Source organism: Biomphalaria glabrata, chromosome 10 (assembly GCF_947242115.1).
Source record: "Biomphalaria glabrata chromosome 10, xgBioGlab47.1, whole genome shotgun sequence".
In the NCBI taxonomy this organism is placed as follows: domain Eukaryota; kingdom Metazoa; phylum Mollusca; class Gastropoda; family Planorbidae; genus Biomphalaria; species Biomphalaria glabrata.
This window is the reverse complement of record NC_074720.1, coordinates 22,224,943-22,250,005: the sequence shown is the minus strand read 5'-3', so window position 1 is coordinate 22,250,005 and position 25,063 is coordinate 22,224,943. Positions and strand designations below refer to the sequence as shown.

The 25,063-nt window shown below is 39.5% G+C and overlaps 2 protein-coding genes across 2 annotated transcripts; both read left to right on the top strand.

Annotated features, from left to right (window-relative positions):
- Positions 1 to 5,961: 5,961 nt before the first annotated feature.
- LOC129928775 (uncharacterized) lies at positions 5,962 to 6,609 on the top strand. The gene has a single exon (XM_056044604.1). It carries the CDS (start codon positions 5,962 to 5,964, stop codon positions 6,607 to 6,609), a length of 648 nt encoding a protein of 215 aa, XP_055900579.1.
- A 144-nt stretch (positions 6,610 to 6,753) lies between these two features.
- On the top strand, positions 6,754 to 14,388 carry LOC129928774 (uncharacterized protein K02A2.6-like). Its single transcript, XM_056044603.1, has 4 exons — positions 6,754 to 7,414; positions 7,759 to 9,113; positions 13,714 to 13,765; positions 14,225 to 14,388. Exons 1-4 carry the CDS (start codon positions 6,754 to 6,756, stop codon positions 14,386 to 14,388), a joined length of 2,232 nt encoding a protein of 743 aa, XP_055900578.1.
- Positions 14,389 to 25,063: the final 10,675 nt, after the last annotated feature.

The following is a 25,063-nucleotide window of genomic DNA, read 5'->3' as shown; positions in this document are numbered from 1 at the left end:
GTAGTGGCAAAAAAAAAAAAGTATCATGACAAGAATAATGCATTTGAAGCATGGGCGTAGCCAGGATTTTATTTTTCGGGGTGGGTGGGTGGGTGGGAGGGGATTTCCCCATCCCCCCGCCCGCGAAAAAAATATTTATATGTATTTATGTGAGTGTGTACATAATCTTTATTACATTCTAACCCTTCATTGTGCCCAAGAATAGGTTCTTCCTGGAGTTAGTACAAACATTGTCGATTCCCCGCCATTGACAGCATGGGGGTCTGAGGGAGCGCTAGCAGCTCCCCCATCGCGGGGCGAAGCCCTTCCGACGAGCACTATTTCTGGTATTGAAAGCCAACAAAATGCATATTCTGAGGTATCTACAGTGCATTTTCCTGCTATTAAAAAGTTTTTTTCAAAAATCTAATGTGCTATTCTTAGTGACTTAGACCCTCCCGCGCCGTTCGGCGCATTTGCATTCAAGCTGTTTCCACAAAAATTTGTCATTGGTAATGTCTGAAGCCTCTTCCCACCTGCTCTGAGGACCTCCATGAATGTGTGGCTCCAAGTTGTACTAGGATGTCATCGCAACTCTTCTTATGCGTAATTCATTTTGTCGGAGAACATGTCCCGCAAACCTCATGCGACGCTCTGTCACAATCTTACTAAGGGGTCGACTCCCAGTTCGGCATAGGAATTCCTTGATTTAGACCCTATCTCTATAACTGACTCCTAAAATATGTCATAGCCATCTTAGTTGAGCCACATTTAGTCTTTTTCAATTTCGGCAGATGACTATCCACTGCACTTTATTAATGAAGCCCCGCCACTGGTAGAAATGTGTAACCTCTCTTAAATACGCTCTTGGAATTAAGTGACTGTAGTTTGCTTTAGATTTTATATCGAAAAGGGAAGTTTTATCGTCAAAATCAATCTCAGGAGTTGTTTTATTTTTTTAAAATTCAAAACCCCATTTAGCTACGGTAATAGAATTTAGTAACTGTAGTTTGCTTTAGAATAATATTAAAGATAGAGATTTTCCACCTCAAAATGCTCGGGGGGGGGGGGACATTTAAACTCAAAACCCCTTTGACTACAATCATAACATTTTGAGTGTATAATTTGTTTTTTTTTTTTTTAAAGAGGTATTTTTTAGCATCAAATTCCTCTGAAGGGAACGCTCATAGCATTTTGATTTTGTAATTTGCTTTTTTCTTACATTGAAGATGTATTTTTTACCTTCAACCCCCGCTGAAGGGGGGTTCGAGCTAAAAACTAAGTCAAAACCCATTTAGCTAAGCTCATAACATTTTGAGTGCGTAATTTGCTTTTTTTTTTATATTGAAGAGGGATATTTTAGCTTCAAACCCTACTGACGAAAGGGGGGGGGGGATTTATCGTAAATTTTGGAGGGGGTTTAAAAATAAAAATATTCCTTAGCTGTGCTCATGGAATTTGGAGATTGTGGTTTGCATTTTTTTTGTTTTGTTTCATAGAAGAGGGGGATTTAACTGCAAAACTCTTTTAAACTCAAACCCCCTGATAGAGGGTTTTAAACTCGAACCTCCCTGGTAGTGGGTTTTAAACTAAATTCCGATAATCCCCCCCAACCCCCCCCCCCCTGGCTATGCCCATGATTTGAAGCATGAAGCCTTTTATTTCGCAATTCAATTAGAGGCGAGTAGAAGATATGGGGGAGGGGGTGGGAACTCCAGTGAAAACTAAAGCAGCAAGTTTCGTAATGTTTTCAATTGCCGCTGACAAAAACATGATCTAACTTTCTTGACTATTAATTTTAGTATAAGATTTATAGATTTTCATGAATTGAATAATGAAGTACTTTCATTGGAAATCAATTTGCGACCGACGAAATGTCACTACAGATCTGCAAATGAAATTGACTAGCAATGCCAGAAATCATTGCTTGAGAAATTTCGAGCGAGCAGACCAATGATTTTACAACGTGCAGTGGCGTCACTGGGGGGGGGGGGTTGCGATGGACCGGATGACTGCCAGGTGGAAAACAACTGGACTATTGATGACAACATGTGAAAGTAGCTATACAGCGTAACATGCTTAGACATGTTTGTTATTTAGATCTTCACTGTAGTTTTGTTGTTTTTTTCGCAATGAATAATTTTAGTTCAATTTCAACAAATAAAAAAGGGGAGGAGGTAGGCAAGAGTGAATATTTCTTTGTTGTTATTTAGGAAGGAAATAGTTATTGACGCAATCGACTCACGGACAAACATCTAGTAGCCTAGCAGTGACTCTTAGGAAACCGAACATTGAAAACTTGGTTTTGGATTAACTTTAAACCTCCTATTGAAATGAGGGTTTCTCTCCTTCTTTTTTTGTTGTTGTTTTTTCAATTTTGTGGTTATGCGGCCCACGACACGAGTGATGGAAGCTTCTATGGGTAGCAGGCACCACTGATATTACAAATTCGACTGCCACCCCACCCCCCTCCCCGCCGTGAATCAAAAGAATATGTTGTTTTTAGAGAAGATGATGATGAAGAATATCAGCGGCTTTAAAACAGAACTACTTAACAACTATGTGTGTGTGTACTTTGGCAGGTTATGAAATTGTTATATGTGTATTTTGACACATTCACAAAACATAACATCTGCACTTGGCCGTTAGAAGGAGAAGTTATACATGGATTCTAAAATATTAAATAGGGTTACACAGAAGGTCGGCAATAACAGACAGATGCATAGGCTTACAACTTATTTTATAAATCACATTTTTTCCACATTGTTGAATAATAATTTTAAAACAAAGCTAAACAATGAAAATAAAAGTTCAACACAGATGCCAATAGAAGCGCCAGGAAATAACAAACATATTTGAGTATTTATCCGTCTAGCCCAAACTGTTCGCATGGAGCCCGCAGAAAATTTAGGTTTAGTATGAGGGGCCGCATGGGCTAAATAAATAACTACAGAGTTCTCCTTGATAGAGAAATGCTATCAAATTTTTGTTCTTCTCAGAACACATAATATTGACTACTTCTGACAAGAATTCTTCAACAAATTTACCATCCGAAAGGGGGATTGTTCAGTTTGATAATCTTGTGGTACAGCACCAAACTAACTTCTTTTTCTTGTCATAATTATTGTTTGGTGAAAATCGTTGACTGTTTCGTCATTTTATTCACTTAAACCAGCTTTTTATTTTTCATCTTCATTTTTGATATTGTATCCGCAATCAGGCTGCTTCGTTTGGTAGTGTCATTTGAAATTACTCTCAAAATCCGCGATAGTTTCACAGCACAGCACAATGCTTTACCGCGAAGGTTAGTTCAAGATTTAGTTGTCCATTCATCATTAGAAAACACGACATTCTTTTTGTTAAACCTTCAAAATGTTTATAACCAATCCAACAAAACTTATAGAGGCCCTATTCAAATATTGCTCCTATTTTTTTTACACAACTTTGAAACAAAGAGAAGCAAAACCACAATTTGAATCCTGAATGTCAATTTGCCAATTAGAATTTTTTTTTCGTAAAACATTTAAGAATTATAAAAAATGCTTTCTTCAGCCTCGAATCTATACCATCAGAATCAATAATATAAAATAAAATAAATATATAAACTGCAGACAGAAAATTCACACATTTTTAAAAAAATATGGATTTTTATAGATATAATCTATGTAGGTCCTGTAATGTAATTTCTGTAGTTGTCAGCGGGCCGCATAAAACGCTCTGGGGAGTGGCCCGCCGGTCGTAATTTGCCAACCCCTTGTCTAGCCAGAATGTACACTATGTAGAAAGATATTGTGCAATGACAAAGAAAACTATTAACCAAATAAAACCTTTTAAAAAATGAGTATATGACTTAACGACGCAGCGAATAATAAAATATTATTAGGAGGTAATGAGATTCCAGTAGTAGTAGCTACTGCATGTTAATGGAAAATACGATGTTTGGAACTTATTAAGTTGATGTTGAAAAGATTCATTTATTAAACATTGTTGTTTTCTACCCTCATTACTCTTTGAATGCCACTAAAGGATGATCTACGTAATCTTTATCTGAAAGAGATCTTAAGAGATCGCGAGTTATTTGAACAGTATGAATTATTTTTGTATTTTGATATTGACTCACAGATCTATATATAAAGCAGCTTACTGCAGGGGTCTATCATTATTTAAAAAAATAGGGGAGTTGTTCGCTGTTTTACATTTGGCTAGAAATAGAATGTCTAGGGTTGACTGAGCTAGGTCAGGGGTCGGCAACCTTTTGAGTCGGAAGAGCCAAAAATTACAATTTACAAAATTTAAAAGTTTTTAAAGAGCCACAATTTTTTTTTTTTTTAGGTAACAATAAATAGTACTCGCATAAATAAAGTTTTTTGATAAAAAAAAGAAACTAATCTTCTCTCTCTCTCTCTATATATATATATATATATATATATATATATATAAGAAAAAAATATTTATTAATTTTTTTCACAACAAATTAGATATATAGATATATATATATATGGTATTATAAGATAATTACTTATTTTATACGGGGGATATTATACAGAATAAATATTTACTTTACAAAAAATTGAACAAAGAAATTCAATTGGAGCGTTGGCTTTGCATTGTCTTAAAAAGTTTGGGTACATTTGCTTCCTAACTTGTTTTTTTTTTTTTAGTTTAATTTATTAGTTGGCTTCTTATTTGACTTTTAATTATATTCATGCACAAGAACACTTGCTCGCACTAATATGTCGATCCGATGATAGTCAGTACTCCAAATGCCAATTTCAACTCACTGTAGCATTCTGGAAGACTATTCCATGCGTCGAATATGAGTGGCTCAACACACGGCCTTTCTTGAAAAGCTGTTTATTTTTTGTTGCGTTACGTACACACATTTCTTGAGCTCCAACTTTTCCAACTTGGTTTTCAACTCTGTAAATTTTCCACTCCACAAAGTTTTTTTTTATATTATAAATCCATCAATTGCATTTCTGGAGATGCAGTATCAATTTCAAATGGCTCAATGTGGATTTCGTTACTATTTGTTTTTACTATGAATGCTTAAAGAATTGTTTCTGACTTGCTAAAATCTGTGTGCAAATTTATCTTTTTTTTTTGTAACTGTGTTAAAAGTTTCACTGGTTTTATCGCAATATTGCTTTAAAAATGGAAAATGAAGTAATTGGCCGCTCTGAATATGTTTTGCAAAAAAAAAAATTGTTTTTTTCTTCAAAATAAACCAATTTCTCTACCAAAACATAGGATGGGTATCCCTTTTCTTGAAGTTTTAGATTCAGCTCATTTAATTGCGCTGTTATATACACAAGAAAGGAAAATTTCAGCAACCATTTGTAGTTCACTCATTTAGTCAGATTAGTGCCTTTTTCATTTAGGAATGTATGCATATCGATGTGAACAAAGCAAAACGTTTCAACACCTTACCTTTGGAAAGCCATCGCACTTTATTGTAAAGAGAGCGGTCGTAATAGTGACTGGTAGTGCAGTGTGTGTGCCTGTGTATGAAATTACCAGTGGACCTTGAGTGTACACGCTTGAGTGAACAGCAGTGTGTCAGGGACAGTGTGTAAAAGGAAGTCAGAGTATAGAGAACAAGTGGCTAGAGTAAAGAGCATAAATATGGACGAATAAAATCATTGTGTTTATTGAAGCTCGTGTTGTTTTAGTCTATTACATGGTGTCAGATGGACCGACTCCACCCGCCACAACCGCTGGAATTAAATGGCCACGTAGCAGAAAATTGGAAAAGGTTCAAACAATCCTTTCAGATATATTCGATAGCAAGTGGACTGGATACAAAAAGCAGAGAAGTACAGTCTGTGACATTATTGCATGTGATCGGCCAAGAAGCAGTGCAAGTCTATAACACTTTCCAATGGACGGACAATGAATGTAATGAATGTGAGATTAGCAAGTCCTTCCATACACTTCACTGCATTCTTAATAAGTTCGAGAAGTACTGTCTACCAAGAAAAAATGTTACCATTGAAAGACATGTTTTTTTTCCAGCGTTCTCAACATGAAGGAGAGTCATTTGACAACTTTGTCACTGACATCAAACTCAAGGCAAAGACATGTGAGTTTGATTTGCTTAAAGATTCCCTAATAAAGGATAGGATAGTTGGTGGCATAAGGAATGAGAACACCCGAGCAAGACTTTTGAGAGAACCAGATCTAGACCTTAACAAGGCAGAAAATATATGTCGGGCAGCTGAGGCAACTGAATGGCAGCTTAAGCTCATGAATGAAGAAAGTGGGGTACAAGTTGTGAATTCAGCTACCAATAACTTTAAAAGAACAAAAGGAAATGTGAGTTGTAGCTATTGTGGCAAGGAACACAAACCACGTCAGGGCCCAGCTTATGGGGAAACCTGTCACAAATGTCATAAAAAAGGTCATTATTCGTCATTGTGCAGATCAAAGCCTGTAAGTATAGTGAAGTCAGAAGGTCGAGATGACTCCGTTGAGGAAACATTTTTCATCGGCAGTATTGGCTCCCATAGTCTAAGCAACGAATGGAACTCACTCATTACTGTTGAAAACAAACAAGTCACATTCACGTTGGATACTGGAGCACAAGTCAATATTCTCCCATACAGAATCTTCAAGCAATTAAAAAGATAGAAACTTCTCAAATCAACATCCAAACTTACTACTTACAGTGGAGAAAGATTGAAGGTTGTTGGCAAAGCACACATTAAATGTACTGTTAAAAGTAAGACATCCATAATAGAATTTCAAATTGTGGAGACACATTCAAAGCCAATTATGGGTCTACCAGGCTGCCAACAAATGAATTTAATCAGAAGAGTTGACTTTATAGAGGACGATACACTCTCAGGCTACGCAGATGTATTTACTGGCTTAGGCTGCATGGAAGAGGAATATACTATAAAGGTCAATTCCAACATTAAACCTGTTGTACACGCAGCAAGGAAAGTCCCAGCGGCACTACGTGAGGAATTAAAAAATGAATTGAGAAGAATGGAAGATGAGGGTGTCATTGAAAAAGTAGATCACCCCACTGCATGGGTCAACTCACTTGTTATTGTTGAAAAGAAAGGAGGCGGATTAAGGATATGTCTAGACCCTAGAGACCTCAACAAAGCCATTCAAAGAGAACACTATCAATTACCTACTATAGAAGAAATAGCTAGTCGACTAAGTGTCAGTCAAGTGTTCACGGTATTAGATGCCAACTCTGCCTTTTGGCAAATTAAATTAGACAAGAGCTGTACAGATCTAACAACTTTTAACACACCTTTTGGTCGCTACAAGTTCCTTCGTCTACCATTTGGGCTAAACTCTTCTGCAGAAGTATTTGCAAAACGTTTCCACCAAGCTTTCGACGTTATACAAGGGGTTGAGACATACATGGACGAAATACTGATAGCAGGTAGAACAATAGAGAGCATGATGAAAGACTTAGGCAAGTTCTTGACATAGCAAGAAGGAAAGGAATTAAACTGAAGTCATCTAAATGCAGCCTAAGAGTACGACAAGTCAAGTTTGTAGGACATATCATTACAGATAGTGGAATAAAGCCTGATGACTCAAAGATTGAAGCAATACAATCCATGCCATACCCTACAGATCGCAAGGAACTAGAAAGATTTTTGGGTATGATTAATTATCTTGGTAAATTCTTACAGAACTTGTCAGAAATAACTGCCGCATTAAGAGAGTTACTTAAACAAGACAACTAGTGGATATGGTTGGAACAACATCAGAAGGCTGTTGATTATTTAAAGAGTTTGATCACAACCGCCCCAGTTTTAGCCTTTTATGATGTTTCACAGCCAGTCAAGTTGTCTGTGGATGCTTCACAGGAGGGACTTGGAGCAGTATTAATGCAGAATGAAAGGCCAGGGGCTTACGCATCAAGATCTCTTACAGACTGTGAAAAACGATATGCACAAATAGAAAAAGAAATGCTTGCCATTGTCTTCGGAGTTGAACATTTCCATTACTATGTGTATGGACGTCCAATAAAGGTTGAAACAGATCACAAACCTTTGGAAGCGATTATCAAAAAGCCTTTGGCATCTACACCACCTAGGCTTCAGCGGATGCTTCTTCGACTAATAAAATATGAAATACTGCTGGAATACAAGCCAGGCAAAGAAATGTCTATTCCAGACACACTGTCAAGAGCATCGCTACCAATCAAATATCCCTCAAGTGATGACTGGGATGCACAAGTTCATCTGATCGTCAATAGTTTACCCATGTCAGATGAATATATGAACATTTTTCAGCAGGCCACTGCAGATGATGCTGTTTTAAGGCTGTTAAAGAATAATATTATGATAGGCTGGCCAAACAAGAGAGCTGAAATTCCACAAGAAATTCGAGCATATTCAGGATTTAATGAAGAACTTAGTGAAAGCAATGGTTTACTTTTTAAAGGAGAAAGAATAATAGTACCAAAAGTATTGCAAAAAGAAATGCTTCAAAGACTGCACCAAGGTCATCTTGGGCGAGATAGATGTCTTGTTACAGCTAAGGAGGTGTTCTTCTGGCCTGGAATGTCTAAGCAGATTATAGACATGGTATCAACATGTGCAGTGTGTAACGAACACCAGAAGTCCCAGCAAAAGGAGCCATTGTTACCACATGATACTCCTGTACTTCCTTGGGAAAAAATTGGAGTTGATAATTTTGAGTATCTCGGTAAAAACTATTTGCTACTTGTAGATTACTATAGTAATTTTTTTGAGATAAATCTTATCCCAACACTAAAGGCTTCAGATGTGATCATACATAGGAAATCACAATTGGCTCGACATGGTATTCCAAGGGAAGTAATTAGTGACAATGGACCCTCATTTGCTTGTCAAGAATTTCTGAAATTTTCTAAAAGCTGGGGATTTAAGCACATTACGTCTAGCCCCAGATTTCCACAATCTAATGGTATGGCAGAACGGGCCATACAAACAGTGAAACAGCTTCTAAATAAAGCTAGAACGTCGGGTCAAGACCCGTATATGGCCCTCTTGCAATTTCGAAATGCTCCATGCCCTGATGGACCTTCACCTGCACGGCTGCTCATGGGCCGCCGTCTGAGGACAAATCTTCCGACAACGGAGGCCTATCTCAGACCTCAAATCCCAGACAAAAAAGAAAATGCTTGGAAAACAAGAAAAAGTAATCAAGCAAAATATTACAACAAAACAGCGAGGCGCACCGAGCGACCACACATTCAGCCTGGGAGCAAAGTGTGGATGCAAAAGAAGACTGGCGATTTATGGGAACCAGCAGTGGTCATCTCAGAAGCGGAGACCCCGAGATCATACTGGGTAAAAACACCGAATGGGATAACTTACCGAAGAAATAGAAGGATGTTAAGAGACACATGTACAAAATCAAGGGTCATGCCTGATATTTTTGAAATGGACACCCCAGAGACAGTCATTAATGGTCAAACCACACAGCCAGAGAACGTGAGCGATACAAATGTGCAACAGGAACAGACTAACACTACCAATCCGCCGCCGGTAATAACTCGATATGGTAGGCAAGTTCGGCCACCAGTACGTTACCCTGACGCAGATAATTAGATACATGTATATCTTTTTATTATTATGCAATTTGTATATAATTAATGTCTATTTGTAAACCTAGACTGTTGTTGTTTTTTACTACACATTTTATAATTTATATTGTTACTATTGATAATATTAACAATTGAACATTCTGTTGTTGTTAAACATGTATTCAGTTTACTCATTTGTTTATAGTGAGACAGAAATCATTTGTATAGTCAATTGATATCTCAAAGCTTTTAAGGAGGGAGATGTGATAGTAAGTGTATGTGTTTTGCGTGGCTGGTAGTGCAGTGTGTGTACCTGTGTATGAAATGACCAGTGGACCTTGAGTGTACATGCTTGAGTGAACAGCAGTGTGTCAGGGACAGTGTGTAAAAGGAAGTCAGAGTATAGAGAACAAGTGGCTGGAGTAGAGAGCATAAATATGGACGAATAAAATCATTGTGTTTATTGAAGCTCGTGTTGTTTTAGTCTATTACAACATTTCGTTGAAGAATTCTTTAAACTGACGATGGTAGAGTCATTTGACGAAATGCTGTAAACAATCTTTATTACCAAATTAATGACCTCAACTATTTAGGCCGGAAATGTTTGGGCACAAAGCGCTTCTTGGTGTATTATGTAATGAAACGTAAGAATTTCGTGGTTTATGTTGCTCCGAAGAATCGTTGTTGTCCCTTTATTTTTTTCCAATTTAAAACTAACTTGTAAACAATTTTCATCTACGACCTTGTTACACAATTATTCTGTTCTAAAGATACACCAGTAACCAATAAAAAAGTTTGTATTGAACTATATGACTTTGAAGCGCTTACGCTACGTGACAATACAAAACTTAGAGAAGATAATTCTCTTCTAAATCTTTTACTTGAATCAACAAACTCTACGGCACAGCCAAAGCACGTGGTTATGACGCCAAATTGTCTTGCGTCGAAAGCGAATAAAAACCTGCATATAAACGGCGTCATTCGAGAGCTTCCGATGGACTGACGACAGTGACAACGCGTCCCGCGGGGAAGGGGTGAGGTGAGAAGCGAGTACAAAAGACTGAAAGATATAATCGGTGTCTAAACCTCATTAATCGATTTTTAATTTCTTTTTTAAATAAAAGAAATAATATTTGCTTATGGAACTAAAGAGCCGCAGCTTCACACCCAAAGAGCCACATGTGGCTCGTGATCCGCAGGTTGCCGACCCCGAGCTAGGTGACATTTATTTTGCATAAAAGAGCCCCTTAAAGAAAGCTATGGCACCAGAGACTGTGCTACTAGTTTTTACGTTTCCAATCGATAATTTGTAGCTGATCCGTGTGCTGAAACAATGAAGGATACATACATATATACATATATAGAGGCCATGGGCGTAGCCAGGATTTTTTTTCGGGGGGGGGGGGGGTTAGGGGGGAGATTTCCTCCCTCCCCCGAAAAAAATATTTATATGTATGAATGTGTGTGGTGTGTACTGTTATGACATGATTAGGAATTAGTTATTTGTTTCGGAAATAGGGTAAAGTTTTACTAAGCGACGATGACGTAAAGTGGGTTAAAAAACAAGAACGCTCTAAGTGACGCCAAAAAGAAGACGCTTCTTGTAGAGCAGTAGAATAGATACGGATTTATGGACATAGCTGCAACGGACGATTCCCTTCTTGATTATTAAATATATTTGTAGAACAACATCAGCGTCGACTACATATTTGATTGTTTCGGCCTTTCGCCGGTGTTACTGAAGTAGTTGAGTTCAGCGTTACTTCCAGTCAGATCTACACTAGATATATTTCCAAGAAACAACACCGCGCGGGAGCCTTAACAGTACATAATCTTTATTACAGTATGACCCATCATTCTCTCTGAAGATGTTTATTGTGCTCTAGAATAGGTTCTTCCTGAAGACTTCCCGCCATTGCCAGCAAGGAGGTCTGGGGGAGCGCTAGGAGCTCCCCCCCCCCCCCGCCGCACAGCACTATTTCTGGTATTGAAAGCCAACAAAATGTATATTCTGAGGTATCTACAGTGCATTTTCCTGCTATTAAAAAGTTTTATTTCAAAAACCTAATGTGCTATTCTTACTGACTTAGACCCTCCCGCGCCGTTCGGCACATTTGCATTCAAGCTTTTTCCACAAAAATATGTCATTGGTAATGTCTGAAGCCTCATCCCGCTTGCTCTGAGGACCTCCATGAATGTGTGGCGCCAAGTTGTACTAGGATGTCATCGCAACTCTTCTTATGCGTAATTCATTTTGTCTGAGAATATGTCCCGCAAACCTCAGGCGACGCTCTGTCACAATCTTACTAAGGGGTCGACTCCCAGTTCGGCGTAGGATTTCCTTGATTTAGACCCTATCTCTATAACTGACTCCTAAGATCTGTCTTAGCCATCTTTGTTGAGCCACATTTAGTGTTTTTCAATTTCGGCAGAAGACTATTCACTGCACTTAATTAATGGAGCCCCGCCACTGGTAGAAATGTGTAACCTCTCTTGAATAAGCTCTTGGAATTAAGTGACTGTAGTTTGCTTTAGATTTTATATCGAAAAGGGAAGTTTTATCGTTAAAATCATCTGTTGGGGGTTTTAAAATAAAATATTTCTGGAGTTCTTTTTTTTTTTAATTCAAAACCCCATTTAGCTACGGTTATAGAATTTAGTAACTAAATTTTCCTTTAGAATACTATTTAAGATAGAGGTTTTCCACCTCAAAATGCTCTGTAGGGGAATTTTAAACTCACAACCATCGGGAGGTGGTAAACTTTAACAAAAAGCCAGCTGTATGAGAAGAATTTAAACTGAAAATTGGCTTGGCTACGCTCAAATAATTTTAGTGTGTAATTTACATTTTTTATATTGAAGAGGTATTTTTTTAGCATCAAATTCCTCTGAAGGGAACGCTCATAGCATTTTGATTGTGTAATTTGCTTTTTTCTTACATTGAAGATGTATTTTTTAGCTTCAAACCCCGCTTGCGGGGGGTTTAAACTCAAAACCCTTTTGGCTACGCTCATAGATTTTAGAGTGTGTAATTTGCTTTTTTTTTATATTGAAGAGGTATTTTTTTTAGCTTCAAACTCTACACTGAAGAAGAGTTTAAACTCAAAACCCCTTTAACTACACTCATAACATTTTGATTTGCTTTTTTTTTATACCGGGTATTGAAGAGGTATTTTTAGCTTCAAACCTACTGAAGAGGGGAGGGGGGAACTAAAAAACACTTTTGGCTACGCTCATAGAATTTTGAGTGTGTAATTTACTTTTTTTTAAATTGAGGAGGGGGTTTATCGTAAATTTTGGAGGGGGTTTTAAAATCAAAATCTTCCTTAACTGTGCTCTTGGAATTAGGGGATTGTCTTTTGCATTTTGTTTTGTTTTATAGAAGAGAAGCATCTAACTGCAAAACCCCTGGTAGGAGGTTTTAAACTCAAACCCCCCTGGTAGGGTTATTTAATTCGAACCCCCCTGGTAGGGGGTTTAAAACTTTAACCCCCCCGGTAGGGGGTTTAAGCTCAAAACCACCCTGCTAGGGGCTTAAAACTCAACCCACCCACCTCAGATAGGGGGTTTTAAACTCAAAACCCCCTGGTAGGGGTTTTAAACTCAAAACCCCCTTGGCTGTGCAGGGGCAAGTGATGGTTTAGTATTAAAATCTCACCTAACATAAACAAATCAAAGCAAAAAATCAGTCACTAAATTCCGATCGCGGGGGGGGGGGGGGGATTTCATTTTGGGAGGGGGGGGGGTGAACCCCCAACCCCCCCCCCCCCCCCGGCTACGCCCATGATAGAGACACATGGCCGGCAGGGACCACGCAATTTACATTAAGCAAATTACTATCAGTCATGGCACTTTTTACAGGCATTTAAAGATGTAGGACTTAAAGGGTTAACATATCTAGTGATTCATACACTTTATGTAATTTTAACTTCTAACGTACACGCTTGGAAAGAACTTCAGGAGCCCATAATTTTAATCTTGTCCTTGGAGATCTATCTAAAACGTGTTCAGACGTCATGACATTTTTTTGGAACCCTGCAGCCCATATACATACTTTTTGCTTCATCTACGAAAAGATGGACTGTTTAAAAAGCACGAGAAAATTTTGTCTGTTACAACATTATCAGAAACATGATGGAAATGTTGAATGGAAAGTGTAGGATCCCAAGCTGCATTAGTTTTTGATACTGCAGCTTGAACTAGCAGGAAGCACAGATGATGCTCAAGGAAAAAGTGAGGCTGAATGTAAGTAAGCCAAATGAGAAACTATAATTTTTTTGGTTGCACTATCTTTCAGACTCTCTTTACTGGTTCAAGTAAATTTTACCTGCAATGAAATTCAAAGTAACACCATGGATAATTGCCGCAGGGCTGACATCATTTGAAAAATTGTGTGATTTGTTAAAGTCATACCGAGATAGGCTTTGAGGCTGCTTTGATTGATGCCAATGAGCTTGCATATGAGTTCGAGGTTGACCCCCCATGTTTCAACAAAAGCGCGGACGCAATTAAAGAAAATGTTTATTTAGGAATCTTCTTATGAGTCCATTTCAGACCCCAAGACAGACTTGCGAGTGAAATTTTTCAACCATATGGTTTACAAGGCATTGCATTCTCATCAATCACGATTTATGCAGCTGAAGGAACAACACAAACTCTTTGGATTTCAGAATATGACAATGGATAATATCAGAAACTGTTCAGCCGACCTGGAGATTGCTCCAACAGACATCTCAAAAGGCATAGATGGATATATGCTTTCTGAAGAAATTGAGACAACCAAGCCAATACTGCCAGCTCAGCAACAAAAACCAAAGGAACTGTTTCAATATCTTGCTAGAAATGATAGTACTACCGTAATTCAATAATCAATAAGAATATTGATGAAAATTCCATTGACAGTCGCTTCTGATGAAAGAAACTTTTCCAAAACTTAAATTTATCAAAACCTTAGGTCAGTGATTCACCAAGAACTATAGAACACTTTAGAACTTTTATCTATTGAATCTCCAAAAAGCAGAGACATCAGTTTTCTAACAGACTTTGCTAAGAAGAAAGCAAGAAAGGCCCAGTTTTAAATTATCCTGTGTCATTATATTATTAATGGTAACTGATTTTTTGAAAAATTCGTTTTAATACTGTTACGTATTTCTGATTTTCTGGCTAAATGTACTAGGCACACAAATAAAAGAAACACTGCAAAGAACTTGACGACTCAACTTTCAGCTTTAAATAACTTTATTGAATTATAACTATAACAATTCGTCACTGTAACATGTAGCGTATACGTCTTACATCGACTGTATCGACTGTAACGGCTCAAGTCCACTCTCTTCTACTGTCTCGCACAGTAGAGAACAGTATCGACGACTGTACTGACTCTTTTCACATGAACATCTCTGCTTTATAAAGAGTCCCTAATCGCTTGTCTATTGTTGCAAAAACACTGCTAGTACCCTCTGGAACAACATGGGAGGAAACATCACATCCTGTTGTTGTTTATACATGTCGATTCCAGAGGATGCCTGCTGCAGTGTCATCTCGCCGAGGTCACACGTAGTGACCTCTAACTGTCACTGTTCATTTGTCACAATGCCCACCTTCGTAAATCTGTTCGTCCTCTGGAACAACACGTGAGGCACGTCCCATCCTGTCTTTGTTTACATGCATAGATTCCAGATAACACTCGGTGCTGTGTCATCTCGCCGGGGTCACACATAGTGACCTCTACCTGTCACTGTTCATTCGTAACACTGCCCCCTTCTTAGATCTGTTCGTCCCGAACAGATTCTATTTCACCACGGTACTGATGGAGTCGGTCAACGTGGACAACCTTCAGCTTGGACCGTGGACTTTTCTGTATCCGGTAGACCACGTCGTTTATTCTTTTTACGACACGGTATGGACCTTCCCAGTCTCTTTGGAGTTTCGGGGATCTGCCTTTTCGTCTCTGTGGGTTATAGAGCCACACTAGATCATTCTCATGGAACCCCGACGTATTGGCCCGTTTGTCATACCTCGTTTTCATCAGGTCACTGTTGGTCTTGATGTTTCTGCGGGCCAATACATGAGCATTCTCCAATCGTCTTCGGAGATTGGTGACATATTCAGTTGAAGACACTGGCGTATCTCTCGGAATCCCAAATAACAGGTCACATGGTAGACGAAGCTCACGACCAAATAACATCTTCGCTGGGGTATATCCTGTGGTGCTATGAACGGATCCTCTGTATGACATGAGGAACATGGGGATATGGCTGTCCCAGTCGTCTTGTCGGTCATCAGTAACCTTAGACAGATGTTGTTCTAGGGTTCTGTTGAATCGCTCCACCATCCCATCAGATTGCGGATGGAGAGCTGTCGTGTGAGTCTTTTCGATGCCAAGTGTCTTGCACATCTCCTGGAAAACTTTGGACTCGAAGTTCCTGCCCTGGTCAGAGTGCAACTCATTAGGTACACCAAAGCGACTGATCCAGTTATCCACGAGTGTTTCGGCCACTGTGATAGCTTCTTGATTTGGTATGGCATAAGCTTCTGGCCATTTGCTGAAATAGTCCATGACTACCAAGATGTATTTGTTTCCTTTCTTGGTTTCAGGAAATGGGCCTGCTACATCTATTGCGATCCTCTCGAATGGAACACCAACATTATACTGTTGCAAAAGACCCCTAGTTTTGCGTCGAGGGCCTTTTGCTGCCGCACATATGTCGCACCTTCGACACCATTCCTCTACATCCTCTCTATATCTGAACCAGTAGAACCGCTGACGAACCTTTTCCAGAGTCTTATTGACACCAAGATGAGATCCGCTAGCGCCATTATGCATCTCTTTCAGTACTTCAGCAACTCTCACCTTCGGTAACATCAGCTGAAGGCGATTGGATGTTCCATCAGCAGATTCCCAAACTCTTTTGATGACACCATTGACCAACGTCAGCGAGTCCCACTGAGCCCAGTACGCCTTGGTGGCTACCCCCTTCTCAGAGATGTCTTTCCAATCTGGCCGTTGTCCATTTTGTTTCCATAGAAGAATGGGAGCCAGATCTTCATCTTGCATTTGGTCCTCTCGAATCCTTTTATCACACCAGGATCCGGAAACATCTACTCCGAGCCGAAGACAATTGACAGCTACCTCCTTTTCTTCAGCCCTCTTGCAGTGCTTACATTCTGCTTTGCAGGGTCGTCGAGACAGTGCATCAGCATTTTGGTGAATTTGCCCTTTTCGGTGCTTAGTTTCAAATTCATAGGTTTGAAGACGTTCGATCCACCTTGCCACCTGACCTTCAGGGCTCTTAAACGAAAGCAACCATTGCAGAGCTGCGTGATCTGACCTTAAGATAAATTTCTGCCCGTATAGGTACTTGTGGAAATGTTTTATTGCATCCACAGCAGCCAGCAATTCACGTCTCGTCACACAGTAGTTCCTTTCAGCTCTCGATAGGCTTCGACTGAAGTATGCGATGACTCGTTCAGTTTCATCCACCTTTTGGGACAAGACTGCGCCTATTCCAGTGTTGCTTGCATCTGTGTCGAGTATGAATGTCTTCCCTGGAATGGGGTAGGCCAATACTGGTGATGAGGATAGTGTGTTTTTCAGCCTCTCGAAAGCTTCTTGACATTCAGATGTCCAAATAAATGGCCTCTTTTGCTCTGTCAGTTGATGAAGGACCTTACAGATGTTTGAGAAATTTGGCACGAAACGTCGGTAGTATGTACAGAGTCCCAAGAAACTTCTCAGCTCATGGATATTACTTGGCGTAGGCCATCGTTTCACTGCCTCAACTTTGTCAGGGTCAGTGCTGACTCCGTCATTTGACACAATGTGACCAAGGTACTTAACGTTTTTCCTGAATAAGGAACACTTCTTTGGGCTGAGTCTCATTCCCGCACTTCTTATCCGTTGAAATACTTCCTTCAGATTTGCAAGGTGCTCTTCAAACGTTTTGCCAATGACAATAATGTCATCAAGGTAAACAAGGCATGTAGTCCAATGAAGTCCTCGTAAAACCCTCTCCATCAATCGTTCAAAGGTGGCTGGTGCGTTGCAGAGACCGAATGGCATCACAGTAAATTGCCAGAGGCCATTGCCAGCAGAGAAGGCGGTTTTCTCTCTATCATTGGGATGCATTTCAACTTGCCAATACCCACTCTTTAGGTCGAGAGTAGAAAATACCTGGGACCCTGCAAGCGTGTCCAAAGTATCGTCGATTCTAGGAAGTGGATAACTATCTTTATGTGTGACTTCATTCAGAGCTCTGTAATCTACACAAAATCGCATAGATCCATCCTTCTTCTTTACTAAGACAATAGGCGAACACCAAGGACTATTTGAGGGCTCAATGATTCCTTGCTGCGTCATGCCCTCTATCATGTCCATAGCTTCTTGTTGCTTTGCTAGCGGCAAGCGACGTGGTGGCTGTCGAATCGGTCTGGTGTTTCCAGTGTCTATTCGATGTTGTACCATGTTTGTCCGTCCGCAGTCTGTTTCATCAGATGGCAGAATATCTTCAAACTCAATGATCAACTGTTCCGCTTTGCTGAACTGCTCATCTGATAAATTCACTTTCATTTCTGTCAGGAGCTTGGTAATTTGTGGATTGAAAGGTTTGGTGGAATTAACGATCGTGATATCCTTATTACAGTTTCTTATCAGGTCAAGAGTATTACATATTGCGATGGGGCTGTCTTTCTCTAGATGTCTCTCCTGTAGGCCGAGGTTCATGATTCTGACGGGCACCTTTTGATCTTTTCCGACAAGGACCAATGTTTTTCCTACTGCCATTCCGCTGTTGTCATTTTCAATGCCTTCCACTATCGCCGTCATCGTTGCAGTTTGACCATGCTCTAACTTTCCCCAGATAATTGCTTCAGACTGAGCTGGCAAACTTGTATCTTCTGTTAAAAGGATTCTTCTTATTTGACCATTCTCTTCATCTTCATCCCCGAGCAAGGGAATCTCAACATCACCACATTTCAAAGTACCACCTCCGATGTTCAGAGAGAATTCACATTTCTGCATAAAATCGAGCCCAATAATACAGTCATCCGTAATGTTAGCGATCAGAAATTCATGTATAAATGACTGATGCCCGAGCTCAAAGTTTATATTTGTCAGTCCATGTATAGGCATCATCTCTCCACTGGCCGTCTTCAAGGAGTAAGAGTTCACTCTCTTGATTTCGTTCTTTTTGACAATGTCTGGACGAATGACTGAACGTGAGGCACCAGTATCTAGAAGAAAACGGTAATTTCGAGATCCAATTCTACCATTGATGTACAGACTTTTATTCTTCCCTAACACAGCGACTGGAATTATAGTTGCAGGGGCTGTCATGTTCTTGATCGCCGATTTTTGCCCCATAAAACCGGCGAAAGTTAGTTTCCCTGGTAGACATGGGCACCTGACCTTGCATCTGTCTCCGGTCTGTGCTGATACTCTGTTTGTCGGGGAAATCTTCTCGTGCAGTTCCTTTGTAGATGGCCAGGTTCTCCACAATTCCAACAACGTACACTGGTTCTATTCTGTCCTTCTTGCTTCTTATTTGGTCTGCGTTCTTCTAGCACTTCAGTTACCCTTCTGAGAAGTTGTGTAAGATCTTCTTCTTGGACTTCCAGCATACGCCCATGATGGATATTCTTAGAGGCGTCTTTGGCGGCTTCATAGGAGAGGGCGTAGACCAGAGCTTCGCTGGATTTGCGCTTACCACTGATTCTTATTGCCTTCTTCAGTTCTGGATCTCGAATAGCATCAATGAATGCATCAGTGATAATGACGTCCAGAAAGTCTTGTGCTGCTGTTGGATATGCCAAATGAGCAAGACGTTCTATGTCCGCCTCTAGCTCTTGCAAGGTTTCACCGGAGCGTTGTTGTCGGGTTTTCAACTGAACTCTATAAACTTCTTGTAAATGTTCGTCTCCGTAACGGAGCTCCATAGCCTTAACAATGGCAGCGTAATCTTGTTGATTTGTTATTGACTGAAGCAGTTCTGCTGCCTTCCCTCTTAAAGCTAACACCAGAGCAGTCGCTTTCTCTTCTTCAGTGTTCCAGTTATTAACCTTGGCCGCTGCCTCAAACTGTCTTTTGTAAACAGTCCATGAGATGGATCCATCAAACACAGGCGGCTTTATCTTCCCAGAGATTTCGGGCACTAATGTTTTTGTTCTAGTACCCCGTTCCTTACTCCGTTGTTCTTGGACATGAGTCCTTATCTCTTCCATTTCTTTTTCCACAGTGTTGACTCTCTGGTCAATCTTCTCGTTCATAGAGCTCATCTGTTCATTTACTTTTTCATTCATGGCGTTTATTTTCTTGAGGCTCTCCTTCATTAAGTCCATCTGGCCCTGCATGTTACTCAGGATCTCTGTCATATCTGGGTTTAATTCAAATATGTATTCATCTGGATCTTGATCTTCCTCAATAAGGGCCTGTCTTAGGCGTTCTGTTAGTGTTTCTTTGTTACCATTGAGCTGAAGACCTCTCTCACGAAGTTCTTGCCTTAATTCTTTGACCAACAGCTGGTTAAGTAGTTTCCTCGAAGACATTTCAGCCAGAAAACATCCCACTTCTGACACCAATTGTTACGTATTTCTGATTTTCTGGCTAAATGTACTAGGCACACAAATAAAAGAAACACTGCAAAGAACTTGACGACTCAACTTTCAGCTTTAAATAACTTTATTGAATTATAACTATAACAATTCGTCACTGTAACATGTAGCGTATACGTCTTACATCGACTGTATCGACTGTAACGGCTCAAGTCCACTCTCTTCTACTGTCTCGCACAGTAGAGAACAGTATCGACGACTGTACTGACTCTTTTCACATGAACATCTCTGCTTTATAAAGAGTCCCTAATCGCTTGTCTATTGTTGCAAAAACACTGCTAGTACCCTCTGGAACAACATGGGAGGAAACATCACATCCTGTTGTTGTTTATACATGTCGATTCCAGAGGATGCCTGCTGCAGTGTCATCTCGCCGAGGTCACACGTAGTGACCTCTAACTGTCACTGTTCATTTGTCACAATGCCCACCTTCGTAAATCTGTTCGTCCTCTGGAACAACACGTGAGGCACGTCCCATCCTGTCTTTGTTTACATGCATAGATTCCAGATAACACTCGGTGCTGTGTCATCTCGCCGGGGTCACACATAGTGACCTCTACCTGTCACTGTTCATTCGTAACAATACTTTGTAGAAATAGTTATTTAAAAAAAATAGAAGAGATGCTACGCAAAGCATCCATTAAATTGGGCCTCGCAATTCGTAAGGCCGGCCCTGTAGTGGCAGCACAATGGACCAAACTTTTGATGAGAATGATGGCAACTTAAATATGGCAAAATAACAACTCCTCCTAACTGCAACAGAATACGAAGCAAAAAAACATTCAAACCAGATTCTCAGATTTGAGGAGATTCCAATAGTTAGCTGTTTGTTAATGTAAACTACGTTTAGTTTAGAAATGATTAAATTGGTGTTGAAAATTTATAATGCAACATTTTGTTGATTTCTACTTTTGATATCCTTAAGATGCCACTGTTCACTGAAAAATTATAATGCAACATTTTGTTGATTTCTATTTTTGATATTTCTTATGATGCCAATCCTAAAGATGATCTATTTCTGAAAGACATTGCTGAAGGTCGACATATAATAATTTTATAATTCTTCTTGAAGATATTTTTAGTGAGGCAGTAGGTTCACCCCCCCCCCCCTCCCGATGTCGAAGGCGCCGGCAAAAGTGTCTTGAGGAGCGCTGAAGCGTGACCTCCGTGACCCCGGCTGAAGGCGGCCCCTCCCCACCAGAGCGCTGAAGCGTGACCTCCGTGACCCCGGCTGAAGGCGGCCCCTCCCCACCAGAGCGCTGACAAGCGTTGAAATTCAGAAATTCATTCTCCTGGCGTTTATATTATATCGCAATTTTTGCTCACAGCAAAAAGAGCGCTATCAAAAATTAAAAAGGTTGGATGGGGCCAATATGCCTGACATATTAAGTCTACTAAAGAATTAGGCAGCAGTGGCCAATACTGTTATGTGAGGGACATTCGTGATATATATATTTATGTATAGCGTCTGTAGTGGTCGTGGGAGATTGTCGTAAGATCATCTTCATGTTTCGTAAAAAGTCTTACCGCCGATCTTTTGTTTTTCAAGTTACGCAAAAATCGTTAACATGATCCAAGACAGTTGGGAGAAATTCGACCAAACTTAAGAAAGTCGAGACGAATCACGTTAGCACTACGCCCTGTTAAAAGGCGCCCGGACGTCCTGACAAATAGGGGGAAAGTGAAGTCAGTCGATGTATTTTTCGTGGGGAAACAGTTGTATTTACTTTGAAAGTTTGAATACTAACCAAGTAGGCCTACAACGACATGCTTAAAATATTTTAAGAATTGGTATTTATTGCCATATGGAATAGAGCATGAAATGTCGAGTCCTCTTTTCAAGTAGCGAGGCCGACAGACTGTAAAGAAACCGTGTAAGAAAAGCGAAGATAGATTTCTGACTCTCTTACACTATAGGCCTACAGAACTACTCCAATGACTAATATCAATTTGTCGACCAGCACTCATGAGACGCCGACCCAGAAATTTATTACATTCATCTTGAACATCTTATAAAATACAGACGTTACTTCAAAATCATAAACACTATTATGACAAGAGGAAAGGAGTTTAGAATCATAATTCACTATTTAATGGAAAGGCAGTCAGAATGCAACGTGGTTTCGAAATATTCTGAGCCAAGATCGTATAATATTAAAAGTGGTTTGGTTACTTATTCTGATAAGTGAATTTTATGAATAAAAGAAGAGATGTAACATATTGGTATTTATGTGCATTTGCACACTAGTGCGTCAGTGCAACACCGCTTGTGTTCTAATATGTCTTGTATTGTACAATTATTTTACATGGAAGCATGACGTTTTTGACGACGGGACTTTTTGGCGCTAAATATGTGGACATATGATGTAAATTAAATTCAATGAAATACCCGTAGTCTTTCAAAAGATTGATAGGCCTACATGTATTGGTTGTGTATGTGTATATCTGTTACATTGATGTGTATTCTTATGTGTAAACTTTTTCCCACAAGATCTTGAATTATAGTTTATAGTTTACAATAAACCACCAAAAAACAAAAGTACTTAAAATAAACAACAAACAAATTGAAGACACAGAACTGGATTCTCAGACCATAGACCAAGTAGTTTTATATACATTGGGAGTGTAGTCAGTGTATCAAGTAAAACAGATGAAGACTTTAAACGTCGTATAAATCTAGCGCGTCAGACATTTACACAGCAAAAACCAACCTGGAAATCTCCTCACGTCTCAAACAAGACTAAAATAAGAATCTTTAATGTCAAAGCGATCCTACTGTATGGTTCTGAAACATGGAGAACAACTGAAGCAACAATATAAAAATTACAGACCTTCATCAACAGATAGCTGAGAAATATCCTAAAAATACACTGGTAGGCTACGACAAAATAGAAAACACCAAACTGTGAGAGGTCACTCCATCTCAAGTTACAAAGAGAAAAGATCGTCTCTAGAGACGTAAAATGCCACAGACATGGTCATGAGTGTCTGAAAGGGGAACTTTGACCCTTGTATAACTATGGACATTAAAGATTGTAATGTTTCCTCTCTTCCCTAATCATATCAAATGTATCCTTTGATACTGACATAAAGCTTTGAATACCATCCACATGCTCTATCCACTGGAGCGCGAGGAGCATTCCCACAAGCTTTTGACAAGATACCTGCAGCTCTTTGCCTGGTACGTAGACAACATTCAAGTCGTATTTTTGATGACATCACCTAAACCTTGACATTCTTGGCGGGCAATCATACAGAGCTGTCCTAAAGATGGTAACCAGGGATTTAGGATCTGTCTATACTATTATATGTCTTCTAGACACAAACTGGTGAAATCTTTCACATCCAAATTCAGTGCTTAGTGTCTCCTTCTCTATCTGCACATAATTTTTCTCTGTTTTATTCATCGATCTATATTCAAAGCTTAGAGGACACCATCTGTCACCATGTCTTTTGGAGCTGTACAGCTGCCAACTCTGATACATTCATACGCCTGTAACTTCAAATGTTTATTAGGATCATAAAATTTAAAAACCAGAGCAGAAATTTTTTTTTCTTTAGCGACAAAACTGTTTTTTTCTTGAGCATCACTCCATTGCCATGTAACATTCTTTCAAAACAACGTCACAGTGGTTCCGAAATTTCCGCTAAATGGGTAACACAACCCAGGAATCTTTGTAATCCTTTTTGATCCTCTGGTCTGTCCATTTTTTTCAATTGCCTGGCACAACTCCTGGTGCTGTTTCACCCATCTGTAGGCCTATATGATATGTGCGGAGAAGACAGACAATGCCTTGAAATACAAACACTATAATTTTTATTTTGTAGGCCTACTAATGATTCATGGTGTACGTTCATGGTATTCACTGTTATTCTCTCAATGAATCCAAGTCTCTCTTAAGCCCATTAAATTACTGGCTGTACCTCATTTTTAGCATCAATAAGTCTACACAATGTTGTCCTTTTGTTCACTGTGACAGGTATTTCACACTTAACCACTACATGGATATCTTGTGTATACGACGTTAATCTCACCTTTATTGATTTTATGTTTCTCTCCTGGACATCTCTCCTACTTAACGCCTTCACCCCACTGCCTGACTCGAGCTTCACTGGTAGAATAAACTTGTCACATAAAATAAAAGAGACAATCCATCCCTCACCAGTAGACTATCTTTGACACCGCTGACACAGAACACGAAGTCCGTCATTGACTATCTTTTCATCATTTTGGATGGAATGCCCTTTAGCTTGGTTGCAAAAATGATTTCCTTTACCACACAAGTTGCATCACCTTCTTACTTTTAAGGGCATGCACTATATCTGGAGAAACTGATGAAGAGTGTTCCGCTATCGTGTTGCTGCTTAAGCGTACCGTGTCTGTTCAGCTCGGCGGCACATATCTACACATACTTTTAAAGCTGGATTATCTTTTGCCAGCATTCTCTTAGTTCACTGTCTGCACATGTCACTAACAAGACTGTCTTTTATATCACCAAATTCAGTTGTTGTTTTTTTTTACTTATTCGTCAGCACATTTAAGTAGATATAGCTATTGAACTTTTCTCCCACCCTTGGAGTAGCTGTAAAAAAAACTTTCGTAGATAACGCTTCTCTTGGGAACACATGCTTCAAATTACTCTAAAATCTTAATATCATCTCCGCCCCACACAAATGAGTTGTATATCTGCATACATTCATCACACACCACGGTTAAAAAAGATATTAGATTTTTGCCTTTCTGGTTTCTCATCTGCTCCTATTGCAATATATAAAACAAACCTTTGTACCAATCTTCGCAATCTTTGTACCAGGTTCGGGCAAATTTGTGCATTATTTACACATCATTTGTGCATTATTTACACATCAGCACAGCCTATCTTCTCACGGATCTGCGACATCGATTTGGGACTCTTTCTAGATCTACTATTTTAG